This window comes from Numida meleagris, chromosome 1, assembly GCF_002078875.1.
Source record: "Numida meleagris isolate 19003 breed g44 Domestic line chromosome 1, NumMel1.0, whole genome shotgun sequence".
Lineage (NCBI taxonomy): Eukaryota > Metazoa > Chordata > Aves > Galliformes > Numididae > Numida > Numida meleagris.
The window spans coordinates 89,371,889-89,393,107 of NC_034409.1; the positions used below are offsets into that span (position 1 = coordinate 89,371,889).

The window sequence follows — 21,219 nt, forward strand, 5'->3', positions numbered from 1 at the left end:
TGCTATTGCTAATTCTGACACTAATCTGTTGTGAGACTTTGTTCCTTTTGTGCCAGACCATTTACCGTAAAATGGGATAATGCCTCTGTTAGAAGGGATTAGAATACTAAGGTTTTAAAGCACTGTGAAGTTTTATTCCATTTATAGAACACTACAAAGTGCCTGATATTATCTTTGTCAGATAATAATTAGTTTCTCTTGAAAAATAACAACTTAAATCTCATTTGAAACATATTAAGTATTCAGAAGCAAACCTACCTTTCTGCTGTAAGGATTGGTAATAACCAGATTGGTGTCATCAGAACCAGATAAAATATATTCTCCTGTATCATTCCAGCAAATTGTATTCACCTGCATGAATTAATTAACAACAATTTAGAGCTGCATTAGAATTTTCAGACTATTAAATCATCAACATATTATACTTATCCAACACTACAAAAAAAAGGAGTTAACAAATGAAACTGAAATCAGCTAGCACACACAGAAAAAAATACTTTCAAAATAAGTTGATAAGGGAATCATCTGCTTAATCTATTGCCTTTGCAATAGATATATAGATATATTTGCAACTCAGTCGTTTCCTTTGCTCCTAAAGAGTTAATTAAGTAAATTAAGCCTTCCTACAAAGACATCAAATTCCTCAATTTTATACATTCAAGTGTTTCAACGTAGCAAATATGCTCCACAAAGTTCTTGGAACTTCAACAAGCACCACAGTGCTCTCATCATTATATCTTCACATTGTCCAAATTCTGAACATCCACTGCTTTACAGACTTACCGGTCACCACATCTTCTCAAGGATCCTGTGAAAAGCAATGTAGAATCTATCCCAGATCCCTCTCTGAGGAATGTGAGCATGCTGGGAAAGCCAAATCTTACAGTGAGGTGCAGAATCGTACTGGGAGAATTTTACAATGCATTTCCTTATCAGTTTTCCTTTCCACAATAATGTGTTCAATACTGTGTTAATGACACAAAGCTGTATATGCACTCAAAATCCAGAAAGCTCAGAAAGTATCCTTAGAGTAGGTAGGTTTGTCTTCCAGCAGCAGCTCGTGCACAAGCACCAAAGACTGTATGCATGGCCATTATTATTTCAAATAGACCCTAAAATAGCTTTAGCTGTCAAACTGCAGTCATCAACTTTTCCAATGGCTATTTTCCGTGGGCAAGATAACTGCCATGATTTGATATGAGTGGACTATATTATTAGTCAAAACCCCATTTTTTAACGTTCTCCTCTTACGCTTTCTTTTGATTCAAATGCCTCATTCTTACTGTGAGCCTGAAAAGCAAAAATCTTTTTGTTTAAAATAAGAATACTCATTTTAGTTACTATTTTAAGCATACGCTTAGTTGAGTCCTTCTTCAGGCAAAGTTGCAAAATGAGAATTAGCTGCTTGCACGGATAGATCACATGGGCAGGCAGAGAAATTACCAGAACTTTACGTATTTGTTGAGGATCTTTAAATTAACTGTAGGCACTCAAAAAAAAAAAAAAAAAACAAACACTAGGAAATGAATAGAAATGCAAATGTCATTCTGTCAGTGTATAAATCCATGTATGGCAGATCTGCATCTTCCATACTGCAGTTTTGGTTCATATTCCACCCCCATACTCACAATTTCTATTAATACCCATATGAAATGCAAAATTATGAAAAAGAATGGGTAGGGTGATTGCAAGTACCTAAAGCTTTTTATTGCAAATTTCTGCTAGTCCAGGGGAGAGAGAAAGGGAATATGACAGAAGTTTATGAAATCATTCACAGCATGGCAAAAGTAAGAAACAGTTTTCCACAGCTCTTTACAATCCAGGAAATGGAGAGCCTTCAATGAAACCATCTGGCAACACATCCAAAACAAAGGGTGATTCTCCTATGGCATTTTATTAAAACTGGAATTCATTGTCATGGAATGTCCTAAACACCGTAAGTGGAAAAGAATATTTGCCAAAGAAAACTGATCAAAAACAAAGATGCAAATTTCACCTCCATTTGCCCATTAAAGTCTGACGTATTCTCCCTACTATATGCTGGCCATGTCTCTGCTTTCCTCAAAAATCAGTACTGGCCATCATCAGAGCCAAGTTAGCAGGCTTGATTGAGCAGTGGTGTGATGTAGCTTGGCTACTCCTACCTGCCTTGGTTGTCAGTCACCAAGAACTGCACATTCAACTAGCCCCTACTTCCATGTTTAACAGATCCAAACTGTCCTGATAACTACAGTACTTAAAATACATAGTCAAGCACAGAACAGTATTACAGGTGGTACCAACACTAGAATGTTAGTTTTCATCTATATTTCCTTTCAGGCAGCTAAATACCATGACTGCCCTAAAGAAATTAACATGCTAACACAAGAAAGAGTACAAGAACAAAACAGTGAAAACCACAACAAGTTGTAAGAAGTAGAGATGGGGGGGGGGGAAGTGATGTGAAAAACAGCTTGCACAAAAATTGAACTGATGGGGGTAGAAAGGCTGTCCAAAAAGCCTGAGAGAAAGAAAAGCAAACATCGTATAGGAAGAAACGTATATAAAGAAAGAAATGGGAGAGACAACAATTATATGAATTACAGTGTCAGAAGCCTACACAAGACATCAATCATTTTCCTTCTAAGTTCTAATTTCATTCAGGTTTGAGCAATTTCAGCATACCCTACCCAAGCCAAGTTTGGTTCAGAAAAAAAACCGTGAAGTGAGAAGACAGCCCACTGTGTGCTAGAAGTCTACAACTAAACAGGCTTTTAATTCTGTACTGGATCACCTTCCCAGCCTTACTGACAAAAAATATGCAAGCCTTTCAGTGGAATAAGCTTGAGTTTTATTTTTATTTCCCCAGAAAATAATTATTTTATGTAAGTTGTTGATTAATACACTATAATTCTTGTGCTCAGTAGACTCTATTGACCAACATTGAATTACCCCAATAAATACACATATGGACAACTGAAAACAGATGTCCAATGACAGCAGATTAAGAAAAATCCTCATGTCCCATTGCAAGGTAGAACACGCACTCTTAAAATACATCATCAAATGAGGACTCCCTAGAAAACTGCTTCATACTGCAAAACTGTTTAGAAAAGCTACGCATCTATATTACCTTCACAGCCACTCAGTGCCCAGCTGAAAGCACAGCGTAACAGTTACTACACAAAGGGTTTGAAATTCTTCATGTTAGCACCAAAATAAGAGAGATGTCAGACTGAAGTGACGGAAAATTACTATAAGATGAAAAAATCAAAGAGTATGCAATTAGGTTTTTTTTTCTATTAAGTATTCCACACTTTATCATCTGTATGAAATTCTGTTTGCTTCTCAACTTGCCTTGAAAGGAATTAGTGAGCACTTTTAAATTGACAATCAAATCGTTAAAAATAAATTTACCATCTACTAGAATCATAGAAACATAGAATCATCTAGTTGAAAAAGACCTCAAAAATCATCAAGTCCAACCACCAACCTGACCTACTGAGTTCCAGCTCTGAACTACATTCCTTAGTGTCATGTCCATACATCACCTCCATGATTTCCTCAAAGAGAATACAGAAGGCAGTACAAGCAAGCTTTGAGGCTGAAAAAAAATCAAAATTTTCACTCACTCCTCTTTAATGTACCAACAAAATAAACTCTTTTGTAAAAAGACAAAAAATGTAAAAAGACATTATAAAAAACAGAAGAAATGAAATAAAGATGTCTTCAGAGACACACCAGAAAGATCTCCCAAGCACAGAAGGGATTGAAAAGGTACTACTTGTCACATATGGAGGAAGAAGTAAGAACTACAAGTTCTAACAGTATGCTAAACATACTTCTTGTAGTAATTTAAGCATAATTTTGAGGACTACGTCTAAAAAGTGACTTGCTCACAAATGCTCTGCTGAATGAGTGATGTATGCCACACCAAACACTTGATACTGAACTAAATATCTATACATAGAAACAAGAAGTTATTCCTTCAGGTGATCCTCTCCCCTCTGATTTAAAATGTAGTATTTGCTCATACCAAATGATCCATCTACCTACATATTCTCCAACTCTACCTTACACAGTTTTCACAGGATTCAATCAATATGTTCTACAGTTGTTTTTTTTCCTCTACTTACTTCACCCTTTGTTGCTACCAGTCCAATGTAGCCAATTTCATAAAGAAAGCATTTCACCTAATTTTATGCATCTACAGCTGAGCTTCTCACCCTCTTAAACTTCCTTTAGAGCCAACAGGGAAAACAGCAACTTCTGGGCTAAACTCTGAGATAGAAATACTCATATCCCAAACACAAAGGTGCTATGGTAATATTAATGCTACAGAAATATGCATACTCCAAGTAATTCACAGAACTATCATCCTGCCTCAAAGAAGTTGTGTCTGAGTATGATTACATATACAGGCCTATTTTTCAACAAGATCTCTCTCTTGTGTAATACATAAATCAAATGACGGGCAGGAAGTTACACTTTTATTCTCCATTAGAAAAGCAAATTTGTGCTTCAAGTACATTGTTCATCTTTTTTAGTAGCCCAGTTTGCTTTACACAGAATATACAAGTCAAAACTTATTCCACAGAAGAATACAAATGCTTGTAACAAAATAACAAAACCAGAAAACACTCTTAGTAAGATGACTATGACATTCATTTCTTACATTTGAAATGTATGCTGATTGAGCAGTTATAGTAGGAGGAGGTGGGAGGGAAGAGACAAATATAATTTACCACTGATGGTACAAGCATTTTAAAGAGTAAGGATATTGCAATCTTTACTTTACTTCTGCATTTACAAAGGTAATACAGAAAAAAAAAAATCTTATCACAACAGTTATAATTTCTTCATTCAGAAGATAGAGCTATGAGTATTTATTCACTACTCCAATATTCAGTTCACAGGCAAATAAACCCAGCTTGTATTTTAACTTGTTTTCTAACATTGGTGAATCAGCATTACGTTAAAGCATGAAGCCATTTGATGTTAAAACATATTTCTTTGTTCTGTGCTTAGTTTAAGTATTTAAAAGAAGACATCCTGTAGCATTTGGAGCACTTTCAAAAAACTAAACATTTAAATAAGCATAAATATTTCAAGCCTTCCACTTTAAGATTGGTTCTAACTGAAAAGACAAGCATGTGTTTTCCTGGCACATGAGTTTAACTCATTCATGTAGCAGGACATGGAACTGAAGGAAAGAAGTGGGATCTTGTTCTTCTTCAAAGAGAAATTCTTGAATGCTTAAGAAGAAACAAATACCTAGAGAATTCACACATAGGTCTCAACAAGCAGAGGTTTCCAGCTCAGATTTAACACATGGTATTCGCATTTTTAAGTCAATGAACTATTACTGTGGCAACATAATCACAATTTAACAACATTTAACAAACAAAGAAAAAAAAGCAACAAGTCACTTACACATCCATCGTGCACATTCAAGGTTGCTTCAAGTTTTAATCTTTGGATAAATTCTCTTCTCCCTGTGAAGAAAAATACTAATTATAATACCCTTTTAAAATGGTAAGAATGAAGAACTAATTAAGATCCTACTAATGGACACTAGCAGGTATAAACCTAAACAACAAAGAACCAGAATCTAAATGTCAGTCTTGAAACAATTCATATGCTTTTCATTTTACAAATACTAAGACAAGCATTGCATTTGCTAGCTCTTCCAACAATTTCAACAGTGTAAAAATGGCAACACGCACAATTCACAGGTTGATGGCTACCCTGAAACTAACTGCTGTAATATCAAGAATAATCCTGTGGGTTTCTTTGGTCAACTTCACAGAAGACAGCAAGTTCAACATAGTTTCAGAACTATGACATTTTGTATAAGATAAGCAAAGGAGAACATGTTTGGGTCTCAAGTAAAATATGATCTCATAATCTCAGCAAAAAATTGGAAGATCTTTCAAGTATAACTCTACGTTTGCTCTTAAACTAGAGAAAACTCAACTTCAATTTTGTTATTAATTCTGCATGTTGAAAAGCAACAGCGAAGTTCAGTACCATTGCATTTGATATATACATGAAAGACAAAAAAGAAAAGTTTTGGAAAGGTGACATAAAATGTAGAGATGAAGGAGAAAAAAAATCTATAAATGCACATTGACTACAACAAGGTCCCGTGAACTTTACTCTTATGTTCCACATGCTAGCTACCATACAACTGCACTTTATAACACTACTATTCTATACAAATGAAGAGCAGAAAAAAAGCATACTGAAAACAATATCACCACTTCCTGAAGTTCTTAAATGAAAGTTGGGAGGTATTTGGTTAGAGTGCCCTTGTGTCCTGAAAACGGGTTAAAATGAATGTAATAATCCCTGGAAAGTACTTTCAAAAAAGGCAAATATTGACAAGCCTGATCTTTTTACTTAAATCCTAAAAGCCTGTAGACTCCAAGACCATTATCTTTGCTATCCTCTATTTCTGTAAATCTCAGAACAAAACTCTAGGTAAGATATTAGGCTGTATTGTTTCCGAATACCGCAGCTACTGCATTCACTCAAAATTAATTTTCCCTCAAGGAAACTACAGAGCCACAGAGAGAAAAACTGCAACAGAAGAGAACCCTCCCTGCATCAGAAAGCTCTATGCTTCAAGGCTTGTTTTGGTTCCGATCAAATGGGAGGCCCCATTTAGGCACTCAGCCTTGTTGCCTCTGGCATTCGAAGTACAAATCTGAAACCACAGTTTCTCCTCTCTGTTGTTTCCTCTTTGTGTCTTTACTTGTCCCACACACTCTCTTGAACCAAAAAAAGACCACCTGGCATCCACGGCTGTCCCCTCGCAAACCAGGCTACCACAGGCCAGACACCTGACTGAGAAGCAGGCACAGAACGTCAATGCCACGCACCCTCAAAGACGCAGGGACTCTTCAAACATTACAAGCTCCAGCAGGAACAACTGCACCTCAGTAAATGTGCATCTAGCCTTCCCTCCATGAAAAGGCATGCTTTGGCAGCCAGACTTCCACTAACATAGCTTAAGTACCACGGCAGACTGAAGAGTATTCTTTTACAAAGGATTTTTTTTTTTTTTTTTAAAGAGGATGTATGACTGGGTGAGATGATTATACAGCAATTGTTTCTAAGCACATCTAAAGCAGCTTTAAAAAACAAATTAAAAACATACTACCTTACTAATTAAGTGGTGCAGTATTCAGCATTAGTCTTTCTAGTTTTGTTTGATTGCACTCACTGTACACAGAGCAAGAATTCTAGGAACGGCATACCTTTAGAATCACAGGGTAGAGTTAAACGTCTTTCCAATACCCTCCCTACGCAGCTGGTGGGCTGTTTTCTACCCATAAATCAGGTAGTGCAGTGAGAATTCAGACAGTATAGGGACTAAAGACAGGTAAGAGACATTGTAGAAATGTCAAAACGTTTTGCCTCCAAAAACCGTTATTTCTTCAAGGGCTGCCCTGAAAGCGATGCCTCTATTTTATTATGTTACCCCATGATAACAGAGATGGATGTTGGTGGTATGGCAGTAGAGGTTGAACCTTCCCACCAACATTCTGTTATATGCTGTTGCTGCGTGACAGATGGCAGCAGAGGGGCAGTCTGACAAAATGGAGTCTGACATGGAGGTGCGTATGAACCAAACATGATGAATTCTTCCATGCAGAAAAAATGGCACCTACTGAAATTTATCGACACTTGCTGAACGTTTCTGGAGACCAATCAGTGGATGTGAACACACTGAGGCAGTGGGTGCTGCATTTCAGCAGTGGCGACAGCAATGTGAAAGACGAGACACATTCTGGATGACCGTGCATAGCTGTCACACCACAAAATGCAAAGTGTCTCAATCAGCTCATCTGCATGAATCGGCAGATTATGACCAGAGAACTCCACACAGAGCTGAATATCGGCTTCAACACTTTGGAAATGATAATGGCAATGTGGAAATATTGCAAAGTTTGCACCAGGTACATCTCATGAATGCTCACACAGGAATAGAAAGAACACCATATCTAAGTTTGTCAGGACCTACAGAACAAATAAGAGGCTGAAGGTGACAATTTCCCGGAACATATCCTTACCAATACGTGGTGTCACTAATATGAGCCGGAGTCAAAACAGATGCAGATTTTTACAAGCATGGCATGCAGGCTCTTGTTCACTGCTGGCAAAAATGCATAGCTACTGTTTTTCACCTTTAGCTACGTTGAAAAACAGTATTTAGTAGCTGAGAAAACCTCAGCAGTAAATAAATGCTATAGTTTTCTGTTATTTAAGTCACCTGAATATTTTTTGTAACTTCCATATTTTTATTACATTAAAGCACTGAAAACAATACCGTTAATCTTGGTAACTAGTAGGCTACACTCCTACTCCACTCTTAAGATGCCTTATCACAATTCTTACCGCTAAACTTCCTAACAGTAAAATTCCTCTTTTCAAAGACTCTGCTCTTCTGGGTGACAAGCATCTCAACAAATCCTTAATTCTCATTCACCTCCTGCAGTGGCTACCTGCTCCCTCTGTCTTCCAATGAAATGGCCCTCCTGGATCTCCCTTCAGCTAAGACAATGGGGGAGATGCAGTCTTTTGACAAAAGCTCAGTGTAATTCTTTCTGGCCTCAAAACCTCTGCTGACTTTTTTTCTGCTAACAGCGCACACAGGCTCTGCAAGAGCCAGAAACTGTTTCTTTTTTTTGCTTAAGTATGTGCCACCAGAGAATGAATGATTTAATTCTGAGAGGACGCCTTAATATATCATTACTTCTATTCAAGTAAGGTTTGTTTACGAGAGGGTCAAGTGGCCAAGCTGTCATGACACAGATTAGCTCACTGAACATACTTGAGGTTTGCTTTGAAACTCTTAAGGTCAAACTATCTATGAAAAACAAAAAAGCAAACAAGCACTGTGAAATTTCAAATGGCAGTAGTGACTTCCCTGTGAAGTGTTTATGTATCTGAAATTTGGAGAGCTATCAAGCCAGCACTCTCCTCATCCGTTTTTACTCAACATCGTGCACTTCTGAAACCTCAAGGGATACTGCCACTCTCAGTACAATGATCAGTGCCATTTTCAGGTTTTGTCCATCCACCCATTTTCACCAAACACTGCACACTTCTGAAGACTCAAGGTACAGTGACACCCTCAGTACAGTGACTAATATATATATTTTAAATATTTTTTATTAAACAAGACTACAGGACCATTTCCAAGGCCACATTTTATGTATGGAAGAAGCATCACCCTGATGCACACCTCACACGAGTTGAAATATGGGAAAACAGGCAAAAGAGAAAGCATAAATGCTTTCTTGCATGTTATCTCTTCAATATGCCACACTGCACACAACGTCAAACCAGCGATGCCTTCCCAACACGCCTCTCCAGAGAACCACCTAACTTTGGTGCACAGGCAGATATATGCAGTTCCCATCTCATTTCTGAGTGAAGTAACACTACCTCCTTTTGTTCCCCACACGTAACAGTCATGATGCTGTTTAGGTCACAATTCTCAATTTAGAAATTGTTGGTCAGGTACCTTCTACACTGATATTTTGGCAGGAGTATGGGTACCTTTCTTTTTCATGTGATTTAGTTGATAGTACTTCAGAACAGGTGACAGCAGAAAAGCTCAGTGCCTCAAGTATGCAAGACCTTTGTATTCGGTCCAGATTTTTCCATTGAAAAAGTAGAGATCATTTCATGAAGAAGGTCTAGACTTAAAAGAATGTTTGCGCTATACAGAAATATAACCAATTTTTGATCCAAAGCTGCACCATCATGGTACGTGAAACTGAAAGGTAACCTTTATTCCAAAAAACACTAATAGATCCTGTTTGTCAAATGAACGCTCATTTAAGTCGAGCTGGCTCTTCCTGAGGCCAAGTCCCTCCGTGCTTGCTTGCTGTGACATTTGAAATGCCCTAGTTTAAAACTGAAACAGAGCCAGAGCCCGCTCCCACTGCAGAGCACATAGTATCTCACTCTAAGACCATTCCAAAATTTCTCTTGGACCTCTGGCACAGAGTTTACATGGTTGTGAAGCTGCTTCATGAGAAGATGACAAGTTCAGTTAATTTGTAAATGGGTTATTTGGCCGGACTGTGTCAAACTCAGCACAATGACTGAGTATACATTGGCTGCTCCAAAAGTAATGTCTCCTATTTATTTCCATGGAAAATACTACAAAGAGCACAATAACACTATTTGACAGAGCAAATTCTCATCCACGATACACCATTTCTCAACATATCCATCACCATCAGCTACACATTTTCACCAGAGATGAACAAGAGCATGTATACTGTGCTCATAAAAATCTGTACCAGCAGAGGTGACTCACTGCCATTGTCACCACTGCTGAAATGCACCACCCACCACCTCACTGTGCTCACATCCACTGATTGGTCTCCAGAAATGTTCAGCAATGCTTGTGGAATGTCACTGGGTGCCATTTTTTCTGCATGAAGGAATTCAATGACACTCCTTTGCTCCATATGCACTTCCATGTCAGGCGCCATTTTGTCAGACTGCCCCTCTGCTGCCATGTGCTGCACAGCAATAGCATGTAACAGAATACCGGTGGGAAGACTCAACCTCTACTGCCGTACCACCGACAATCGTCTGTGATGTTATGGGCCAACATAATAACATTGCAGGCATTACTTTTGGAGCAGTCCTCGCATCTTTTGGTCCATGTCTCACCATTTTTCCTTAGCAAATAAATTTGAATATACCATACAGAAACAGAATAGAATCATAGAATTGCTGAGGTTGGAAAAGATCCTCAAGGATCATCAAGTTCAACCTCAACCTAACCATGCTTCCCTAACTCTAACAACCCTAAAAGCAATGCATTACATTTCATCAAGAAATCCTGGAGTCCCTGAACACAAATTGAACTCTTGTAAAACACGTATTAGCTTCACAGACTTAGAGCGGCCCCATTTTATAGACACTGAATTTGTGACAGAGGAAACCAAAGCAATTTATCAAGTGAGAGAGCGAATCAGAAGTAGTGCCAGAAACCAAATCCATTAGAGTGACCCTCCAGTCCTTTGTTCAATGCCCTCTGTTATATTTCCTAATTGTTCTGTATAAATGCCCCCAAAACAGTAACACTTGCTTTTATCAGTGTTTAAAAGACTACCTTTCAAGTTGCTAAGGACAACTGCTTCTTTATGATTTAAGTTCAGAACAGATAATCCAAATTCTTCTCTACTTTTAATGGCAATTCGTCAAGATTAAAGGTCTGAACACCTAACAGAAACACAAAATATTTAATTTCTGTGAAGAGACCTACTTGTCATTTTAATCTGCAAGAGCTTTGTTACTAAACACTCAGCACCAGATGACTTAGTGTTAATCAAGCTTGCACTTAAATCCTAAGACACTTCAGAATAAGCTTCATGTATTTAGAAGCAGAGAACTTTCACATATTAAGACAGAAACTACAGAAGGCAGTTTCTACTATGCCCTGAATTGCAAGACAGCAGGTCTTCTAGTGGAGTCTCCTGGTGAGTATACTGATAGAAAATTAAGTCTCACAAAAGAAAACATAACAAGATCAGCTGAAATAAAAAAAATAAAATAAAAACTTGGCCCTATGATGTTAGATACATTAGGATAATCAGTAACCATACCAGAAAAGACTTCAATTTCTGTTTTCTTCTACCATAGCTGCAAGAGTTAATTTCTGCAGGTAATGACACAGATAAGATCTGTTTGCATTAGCAGAAGCATCTGTAATTAACTTTCAAATATATTTCATATTCTAAATGCACCCACTCCTGAATATAAGCTTCCATTGGGCTTCATCACTGACAAAGCCACAAGCATTGGCGCAGTGAATAATCACAGATAATTTGTTCAATTGTTGTTTGACGTCTACCACATTTTATGCTTGAAATATACTTAATACATAAAAATCAATTGCATTGATAACAATTTTGAGGTGTTCACATAGCATAAGCATGCTGTAAATTCCAACTATCAGTCCCAGAGATGGCATTTTATCTGCATATTCTAAATAACACCTTGTGAGAGACCAACCATGCCACAGTGGCAAGTACTAAGTGGATTTCATTGACAAGTACACCGCATTCTGACAGCTATCCTGTCCCCACTCTGGCTGCCCACAGAAAAGTCTTCTGGGTAGTTCTTGCCACAGATTACAGCTGAGCAGAAGATAAGTGGGTGTGGTTTTGTGACAGGAGAAAGGAAAACACACTGTTTTCAGCAGGTTGGATATTCATTCGGTTCTTTAAAGCACTTCTTACGACACCCAAAGCTAATCAGGGGCTCCATACTTCAGCAAGTGCAGAGGATGCCTATGAAGCAGAAACAGGGATATGACTCTGCCCCAGGGCAAAAGCGATGACCGCTGGCAGCAGAACTATGATATTCTGTCACCTCCACGTATTTGGACAGACAACTACCATAGCATGGACAATAGCTGCACAGAAAAAGCTATCGGAATCAGCTCTTAAGCACACTGCCAGGCTCCCATTTGCCCCTCAGTGCCCAGCAGTGGCTGCTGCCTCTTCCCACCAGCCAGCACAACTCACCACGCACTTATTCCCTGGCTGCTTATGGACAAAGGTGCTGGGGTAAAAAAAATAAAAAACAAAGTCTACTATTTAAAGTCGTCTAAGCTAACTCAATCCACATTTTTAAATAGATTAGGAAGTGATTAGACAGAAGCTTACCAGCATATCTAAGGAGACATGCCTTCCGGCAAAAAAAAGCCTTCTGCCTTTCCTGCAAAGACGTCTTGGTAAAACTAGGAATTTGGATAAGGGGGAACTGAATTGAAGCTTTTACAATTCTGCACACTTACCTCAATTAAAATACTGTTTAATCCTAGCCAGTATGAGAATTATAAACCATCTGGTTTGGAGCAAGAAATGAAGCAGAGACACACAGCGAAACAAATACAGATAAGCATCCCTGAGAGATTACACATGTAAACACTTGGAAATTGCCCAGGATTACTGTTTAAAAATAGATGACGTCAAAATCTGAAGCAGAAATCTGAGTCTTGCTAGTAGATGACTATGAAGCAACACTGGCGATATAAATTTAATTATAAGTTGGCATTAAAAACAAAGGGAAAAAAAAACAGCAAATCTTACTTTTAAAAGTTGCTTGGCATATTAGATTGCATGAATTCATCCTTTTTCACTCAAGAGCATTTTGAGGGCATATAGAATAAAAACAAATGGAACCTCATTTTTCTTCCTTTCTTAGGAAGGGTAAATAATGGAAACTTGCTACAGAAATAGCTGCAAACCAATATAACCTAAATAAAGAGGGTTTTGCATGATAGCTTTCTACATTGATGAAGTTCCAGTAGTTGAACAGAGCTAGACAAACAGCACTACCGCCTTGGATCACATTCAGTTCACAGGCAAGGGAAGAATGAACCTCATCTTCCCCATGATACCTGCTAAATAGAGAGCAGCAGCATCTATATGTTCAAGTCTCTCAAGGAAAGCCTACACTCCATTCAAGAAATACATTAAAATTCACTGACGTTTATCTGATTCCATTTCATTCTACTTATATTCAGTATTTATTGAATCAAACTACGCTAAAGCATATGTGACATATCTGAATCAGTAACTCACTGAACCTCAAAGATGGACAAGAAAAAGCAGAGACTTGCACTTCGTTAGTGAAAAATCCAGCTTACTTTGAGGGCTGGCATACTTTATAACGGACTGATCTTCTTCCTCATTGCCAGGATAGGACTAGTTTCAAGTATCAACAAGTCCTTGATACATGATCAGCTATATCCCACTGGGCTATTTTGGGGACATTTAAATCAAAGAAGATCAGGAATCACAAGCAAAGTCACAACATCTCATCATATTGCAATGCAACATTTTAACAGTGACTACGCACACACGCACAGGTCTGCCCTCGGGCAATTAACAGAAACAACCCAACTGGAGGAAGACTACAGGGAAGGAAAAAAGAAAAGAAAAAAAAAGAAAGGATAACTAAAGAGATCTCCCACATCACTGCCCCATCCTGAAAAATGCGATGACTGCTCCTGAAGTATTGCTTCTTATGTTATCACGTTGGCCACAACATCAGAGGCGCATGCTGGTGGTACGGCAGTAGAGGTTGAACCTTCCCACCAGTATTCTGTTACATGTTGTTGCTGTGCAGCAGATGGCAGCAGAAGGGAAGTCTGACAAAATGGTGCCTGACATGGAAGTGCACATAGAGCAAAGAAGTGTCACTGAATTCCTCCATGCGGAAAAAATACCTCCCACTGACATTCACTGACACTTACTGAACATTGATGGAGACCAGTCAGTGGATGTGAGTGCACTGATGCAGTGGGTGGTGTGTTTTACCAGTGTGAAAGACAAGCCACTTTCTGGACAGCCATGCACAGCTGGCACACCACAAAACGAAGAGTGTCTTGATCAGCTCATCTTTCCAAATTTGCTGACAGTGGTGACTGCTGAAAAATAGCGCTTTGTAATTCAGCACATGCTCTATCAAATAGTATTACTGTGCTCTTTGTATCTGCTGTAGTTTCCATGGAAATAAGTAGGAGACATTATTTTCAGAGCAATCTACGTACAAGCGCAGTAGACAATTTGTTTTTGCAGAAAGAGACAGCTTTCATGTATCCCAGACTCATTTTTCCAAGATCAAGGTGCAACAGAGCGATGAAGCTGTCTGAAACACTCCGTATCAAGGAACAGGCAGTCATTTACAAAGCAAAAACATTTCTTTTGTACAGAGCGCCTTTAAAAGCACACTGTATAAATTTAATGAAAGTACTGCAATCAAAAAATGAAAAGGTATATAAAGCTCACACAGATCTATAGACTCCAGCTGTATGCATGGCCGATTAAGACTCCAAAGTATATGAAGCAAACAACATTTGCATCCTAAGACTGAATGGAATTCAAATAGTCTAATCGAATATGCAAAGCCTTGGGACTACAGCACATTATTACATATATATATTTTGTGTAATACTTAAATGTATTATTATATGTTTAGGGCAACCGTGAACATGCATGGTTAATGTTCAGTGCGCAGATATTACAGATAAGGGTAATCCCTTAAAAATAAAATGAAGAAAAAAGTTCATTGGCACAGTTAAGCTCACGTCAAGCAGAGGCGACAAAACTGAAGGTAACTCAAAAGGACTCATATTTCTGAAAATCAGTTTTTTCGCAAACTAACACATATAAACACAAGCTGCATTCCTATCAGTCTCACTCTCCTATTTCAGAACAGAGTGACCAAAGCACCAAGTAATCCTATATTCTGTGTATCAATTTTCTGTTTAACAGAAAACAAACTGAAGTGACTGCCAACACTGTAATTCCCACCCTGAGGAGCAAGATGGGACAAAAATAAGGAGACAGAAACAGTAACACAAAACCTAACAATTAAACTACAGGAATACACAAGAGGTAACTGAGGTCAAGCCAATGGTACCATTAACTATGGGCAAAGATCACTGAGACAGCAGCAAAACAAGCTGGCAAATTTCCAGCCATGTGGCACTGCGGTGTGGGCTACTTTCAGGTGCAACCCACTTCCGTGTCTCCACCTGCAGAGTTCAATTAATCTACAGGTGGAATAATGTAGAATAACTTCACCAATGTAGTGTGCCATCACATGAAACCCTCTTTATTTAGGTTACACTGGTTTATAGCTATTTCTGTAGTGAGTTCCCCTTATGTATCAAATTATAGCTAACCAGCTTTTCTTCATTTATTACCTTGTCCAGATGATTCTGCTACGCTACATTTTTACTTTGCTTTATAGATATTGTGCTACTTTCACTCATCACTATATTAAAACATTTTATATGGCTGTCTTGATTATCTCAGTTGATTTCTCTGGAACTTGAAAAAAATTCATTCATCTTTATGTGTTAGGATCACCCCCAACATTTTTAAAGAGTGACTCGATACGCACATGCACCGTGCCTTTCCGTTATCTGGTAGCAGTTTCAATGAGATTGTATCACGGAATTTGCTTCAGACATATTCTCTTCATTAAAATCCTCCAAAGCCAATTTGTAATCAACGTGTCTCGATAATACACTGCTCTTTCAATTGCCCATCTGTATTTTTTAGAGGACGAGACTTACTAAGTATAGCGCTTTTACTGACAAAAACCACAGTGAGTTTAAGGCAGTACCCAATCACTCTACTCTTTCAATAATTAAAAAAAACAGCATTCTTCTCTTGCTATGTTCTGATATGTCTTACTCTGTACAACCACTGAAAATCCAATGGCTGTACCAGATTTCCTGCCAGATGTATAATAGATTGAGGATATTAAAGGTATTTGGGTTTGTTTCTACGACATATTTTCCTCTCATTCATTCACTATACCGTAAATTTTGATTCTGACTGTGACAGTTTCTATTACTCAGAAAACATAGCTAACAAAGCAAACTTGGGGAGGTCAGTTGCCTCCTACTGAAGCTTTCAGTCTCATTTCACAAAGCATTTGGTGTGTGCCAACACACACCAACCACTACAGAGCTGGTTTTCTGGGCACAGAACAAAGTGCAGTGGAAGATGCTGAACACCAGGAAGTTAAGCCATTTATATTAAAACAGCAATCAAATAAACAAACAGATGAAGTTATAGAGCTCCTTTTTTCAAGCAGCAGTTAATTTGCCAGACTTATAAAACGAAGATCATCATAAAACACCTCTCCCAATTATGTGTTTTTTTAGCTGTGACAGATGCAGTCTCTTTAATTTATGCTGGAGAAGAAAATTAATGCAAGAGGTTTAGGACATGAAACGTAACAGTGCACCTGAAAATACCCAAACATCAAAAGTATTATGCAAAGAATTAAAGAAGAAGGGCTGATTAAATACCCTGCGACTATCTCCAAGCCTGCAGTGGCAGCAGCTACAAAGCTCTTACCTTGAAAGCTGTCTGACTTTAAAGCAAGGCCCAATCCTACCCACCTTCAGTAAGCCACTGCTGGTTGTATAAACTAATAATGTCACCAAGCGTAACACAGACAATATTGAAACTGCTGACCTTACCCACCTTGTTCTTCAGCCCCACCTACAAACAGACTTGCTTCCAGTCTGACAGTAGTTTCGGTTTTACGACAGTTCACCCTGATAAAGAGGGGGAGCTAACAATGCCTGATTAGGAAATGGAAGAACTTGCTAAACTATCTGCATAACGATATATTTCCAGTTCTCCCTGCAGCAAAAGCTGCTGAGGCTTTACAAAATTTGACCACGATTAACCTCACTACTGGTTTGCTTACAGTTAACCTGTAGATCTCACACCTTTCCTAATTCTTACAAAACAGCACTAGAAAACTACAGTATTATAAGCTGCACTCCTTGACAAAATATGCCCTAGAATATGAAAGTTTTCTCAGAAAAGGTGGAGGGAAGCTCAGCAGACAGCACTACAGCACTCTCTCTAACAAATCTTGAAAGCTCTAAAAACTCTGAGAGGAAAATGGTAGAAAACCAGATGCCAACAAGAGTATCAGAAGCCAAGGAGAATTTACTTATTCTGAAACTCGCTTTCACTGTCTCAAGCACAACTCCTGACAATCATTCTGAGCAAAACCACGCAAGTGATTCCTCTCTGCGAACTATTTTAGATTAATAAAGTTTCTGTGGATAACCTGCTTTGCCAGTTAAAAAAAAAAAAATTTCTTTTGGTTAAGTCCTCTTCACGGCCATACAGAGCCATCCTCAGCAGCACGACCCTCACAGAAAGAAAATAAAGCTGTCACATTAAATACTTCAGAGGAATTATGGATCCACTCCCTTCTTACAAGAACCCCAGGCTGTTACTGCTCTAGACAGACAATGACATGCCATAGTTAACCTACACGCAGGCTCTCATTTTGACAACACCCAACACTTCAGCTGCTATCAGAATTGATCTGGGACTTAAGAAAGTAGCACGTCTCTGAATGTGTCCTCCTAAATTCATTAAGTAGGATACTACAGCTTACTAACACTGCTTTTCAACGTACAAGCCCTGTGATGCTTCAAACAACTGAAAGGAGTGCAAAGTTCAGTTTCCACCGCAACCCAGCAGCAGGATTCCTCCCACCAGCATCAGACTAAGACGACGGCCAAAGTGCACCAGAGCACAGAGTGCTACTGCCAGCCTCCTAGAACAGCCTGGCTTTCTCTGGAGACTTCAGATGCAAGCACTGTTTGAAATGGAAAATAATTATGATGAAGAAAATGTAGCTACCACTGATACACTCATAAGACCCACATTTCCCTCTAGCACCAAAGAGAGAATTCTTAATGGATGATGACGTCCAGAAGACGCATCCCAGGCACATACATATTGGCCCACTTCCACTAGACTGTCCTTTGCAACTTCGTCCTTAACTGACCACATTTCAGGGCAGTTATTGGAAGATGTTGCAAAATCAGGCAGAGTTTTCCAAAGATATAAATTCCCAGAGTGAGAGACCTGCATGGGGCGGCACAATATGATGCGCAGATCCCTCTTGGAGCAGCTGTTTTTGAGAGCTGAAAGGGGCTATAAATAGACCGCCACTTGATTGCCAGTTCACATGAAACCAAAACGCAGAGTAAATAAGAAACAGCAGTTCGTTCTTAGATGTGTCCCTCCAATACATAGACACCTCAGTACTGCCTGTATTTTATTTGGTAGCATAATGATGCTATCTAAGTGAATGGTTCTCTGTACAGTTATCACTGGTAAACACAATGTGTCTTCCAATGCGTTATTAACTGCACCATTAGGTTCTTGCTGTGAGACCTCTCTTCTGCTTTGCTGGCTGAAAAGGGTGGCCAGCAGCAAAAAGACACACAACCTACTCTATTTCGTATAATTCTTTTGACAAATTTACCAAAAAAAAGAGAGGGAAAAAAAAAAAGCATGGACGATGTGTTTGTTTCATAGCACTCCTGCTAAGCCAAACCAAGACACCTGCCTTGCCTTTGTTCTGGCCCTCAGGCCGCCGAGGCAGCCTGACAGGTACAAGTTTCACTCCCAGTTCAGATGAGCTCCAGGAGGACCAACAACCACCACCACCCACCTGACTTCAACACAGCCTCCGTCCAAACAGCAACAATCCTACACAGAGCTGCTGACATATGAAAAGGAGAAGACCTGTAATGCACACCAGAACTGCACATGAAAAGCACAACAGGCCTGCCATGGGTTAAACCCAGGCACAAGCAGACCCCCCTGCCAAGCAGAACCACTGGTGGGTGTATTAGAGTAGTAAATGCCATTTTGAGTACAAGTGTGATGGTTCTACAAGACAAGCACACTACATGCTAACCTCAGAATATGATTCCAACTCCTAGCTGCAGCTTAAGGGACAAACTGTAAGGAGTGAACAATACTTGCCACCACCAGTAACTATCTTAGCATGAACCCAGCGGCATGTCCCACCTGTCCCAGGGAACATGTCCTCAAACGCTACAATGCTATGGAACACATACAGGTTCAGCGAACGTCCCGAACAATAAGATCTTACTCCAGTCAGCAGAGTGATAGTGTTTTTAATCGAAGTTACCTATATTGCACAGGAGCAGTGCTCCGCACAGATCGTCATAAACTTAGGAGTGATTTCTACTGATGAAATTTCACACATCAACTATCAGAGGAGGTGTAACATCAGAGCAAGTAGTCTTACAGTGCCCCTTCAAAACATACACACCACAGCCCCAGTTGTAACACGATGCCTTTCTGCTCGAACTGGAGCAAGCAGAAGGAACATTCCTCATGTGCCCAGGCAGAGGGACGTTCACATCTGACTACCAGAAGCAGGGGAGTCCTCATGGCAGCCTGCAGCCCCTCACAGGGAGCAGAGGGGCAGCGCTGAGCTCTGCTCTCAGGGGACAGCGACAGGGCCCGAGGGAACGGCATGGAGCTGTGTCAGGGGATGGGCAGCTGGGGGTTAGGGAAAGGTTCTGCATCACAGGGCAGTGGGCACGGACCCAAATGCCGGAGTTCAGGGAGCGCTTGGACACCGCTCTCAGCATAGGGTTTGCATTTTGGGTGGTCCTGTGTGGAGCCAGGAGTTGGACTTGGTGATCCTTGTGGGTCCCGTTCAACCCGAGACATTCTGTGATTCTAGGTTAGGACAAGCCCCAACTAAGCCTGCCACACACTGCCATCCAGACACAAGCTGCCAAGCCACAGTCAACGGGATCATCATCAAAAAAAAAAAAGCACACAATTTTTTGCACAGCACATACGTGCACACAGTCCCTGCACAGGAGGTGGAAGCCCCAGGAAGGGCTCTGCTTTTTCCTTTACCCTTCCCACCCTGCCGAGTGCCGGGGGTCCCCGGGCATCATCCACACACTGCCCCCGTTCCGCCGGGAAGCGAGGGAGCTCCAACAGGAGCCAGGAACACACTGCCAGCGCAGCGAGCACCCCACGGTTCGCCTCGGGAGCGGGAATCGCTCCACCCCCGGGGCACAAAGCCGGGGATTCGCTGCCTACGAGCCCACCGAAGCCGAGAGCTCCACGACGACGCGCGTTAACAGGCATCCACGCTGCCAGCACCGTGCCCAGCGCCGCGAGCGGAGTGGGGGGTGGGGGGGCGAGGCACGCACGCACCCTCCGCCATTACCGAAGAACGCCCCCGGCGCCGTTTTCTCACGTGGAAAGCGAACGCGGCCGCTTCCACCGCCCTCCCGCCAGCCAACAACGGCCACCGACGGCCGTGCGCGGCGCTCGGGCCGGCCCCGAGCAACAGTTTTCCCCCTCCCCCCTCGCGGGGCCCCGGCGGCGGCGGGAGGGGCGGCACTCGCGGGCGGGGAAACTCGGCGGCCGGGCGCAGCCGCCGCGGGGGCGGGGGGATCCGCTGCGCCCCAGCCCGTTCCCGACGAGCCCTTACCCAGGTAGTGCCGCCGCAGCAGGCCGGGCTCCTCTAGCCCCAGGCTCCGCTTCCTCACGTCCCACAGCAGGTGGGGGCAGCGGCCCCGGGACATGGCCCCGCGCGGGGCCGGGCGTTCCGCTGCTGCCGGCCGCGCCGCGCGATCACCATGGAAACCGGCGCCGGCCCGCGCGCGCCCGCCTCGCGCCGCGGCTCCGACGAGCAGCGACCGAGAGAGCGGCGGAGCGAGAGAGCAACAGCGGCAGCAGCGGGGCCGGTGGAGGCTCCGCGCCCCGCCCCCAGGGCGCCCCGCCCCCGCGGAGCCCCGCCTCGGAGAGCGGGGGTGGGGGGGGAGCGAGGCGAGGGGCGGTGCTCCGACGCGCCCCG

At 41.1% G+C, this 21,219-nt stretch overlaps 1 protein-coding gene across 6 annotated transcripts in view; it reads right to left on the reverse strand.

The window, feature by feature from the left end:
- DCAF6 (DDB1 and CUL4 associated factor 6) overlaps positions 1 to 21,089 on the reverse strand; it is a 77,280-nt gene extending 56,191 nt beyond the window's left edge. For 3 of the 6 annotated variants that reach the window (XM_021401878.1, XM_021401869.1, XM_021401858.1), the window contains exons 1-3: positions 20,854 to 21,089; positions 5,413 to 5,474; positions 259 to 351 (exon numbers count right to left, since the gene is read on the reverse strand). In XM_021401878.1, coding sequence (XP_021257553.1) covers positions 259 to 351; positions 5,413 to 5,474; positions 20,854 to 20,947 — 249 coding nt within the window. In that variant the 5' untranslated portion in view covers positions 20,948 to 21,089. Of the gene's footprint in view, positions 1 to 258; positions 352 to 3,472; positions 3,572 to 5,412; positions 5,475 to 20,853 lie in introns of those variants that run through there. The other 3 variants (XM_021401896.1, XM_021401901.1, XM_021401887.1) reach the window with 3 other exon arrangements.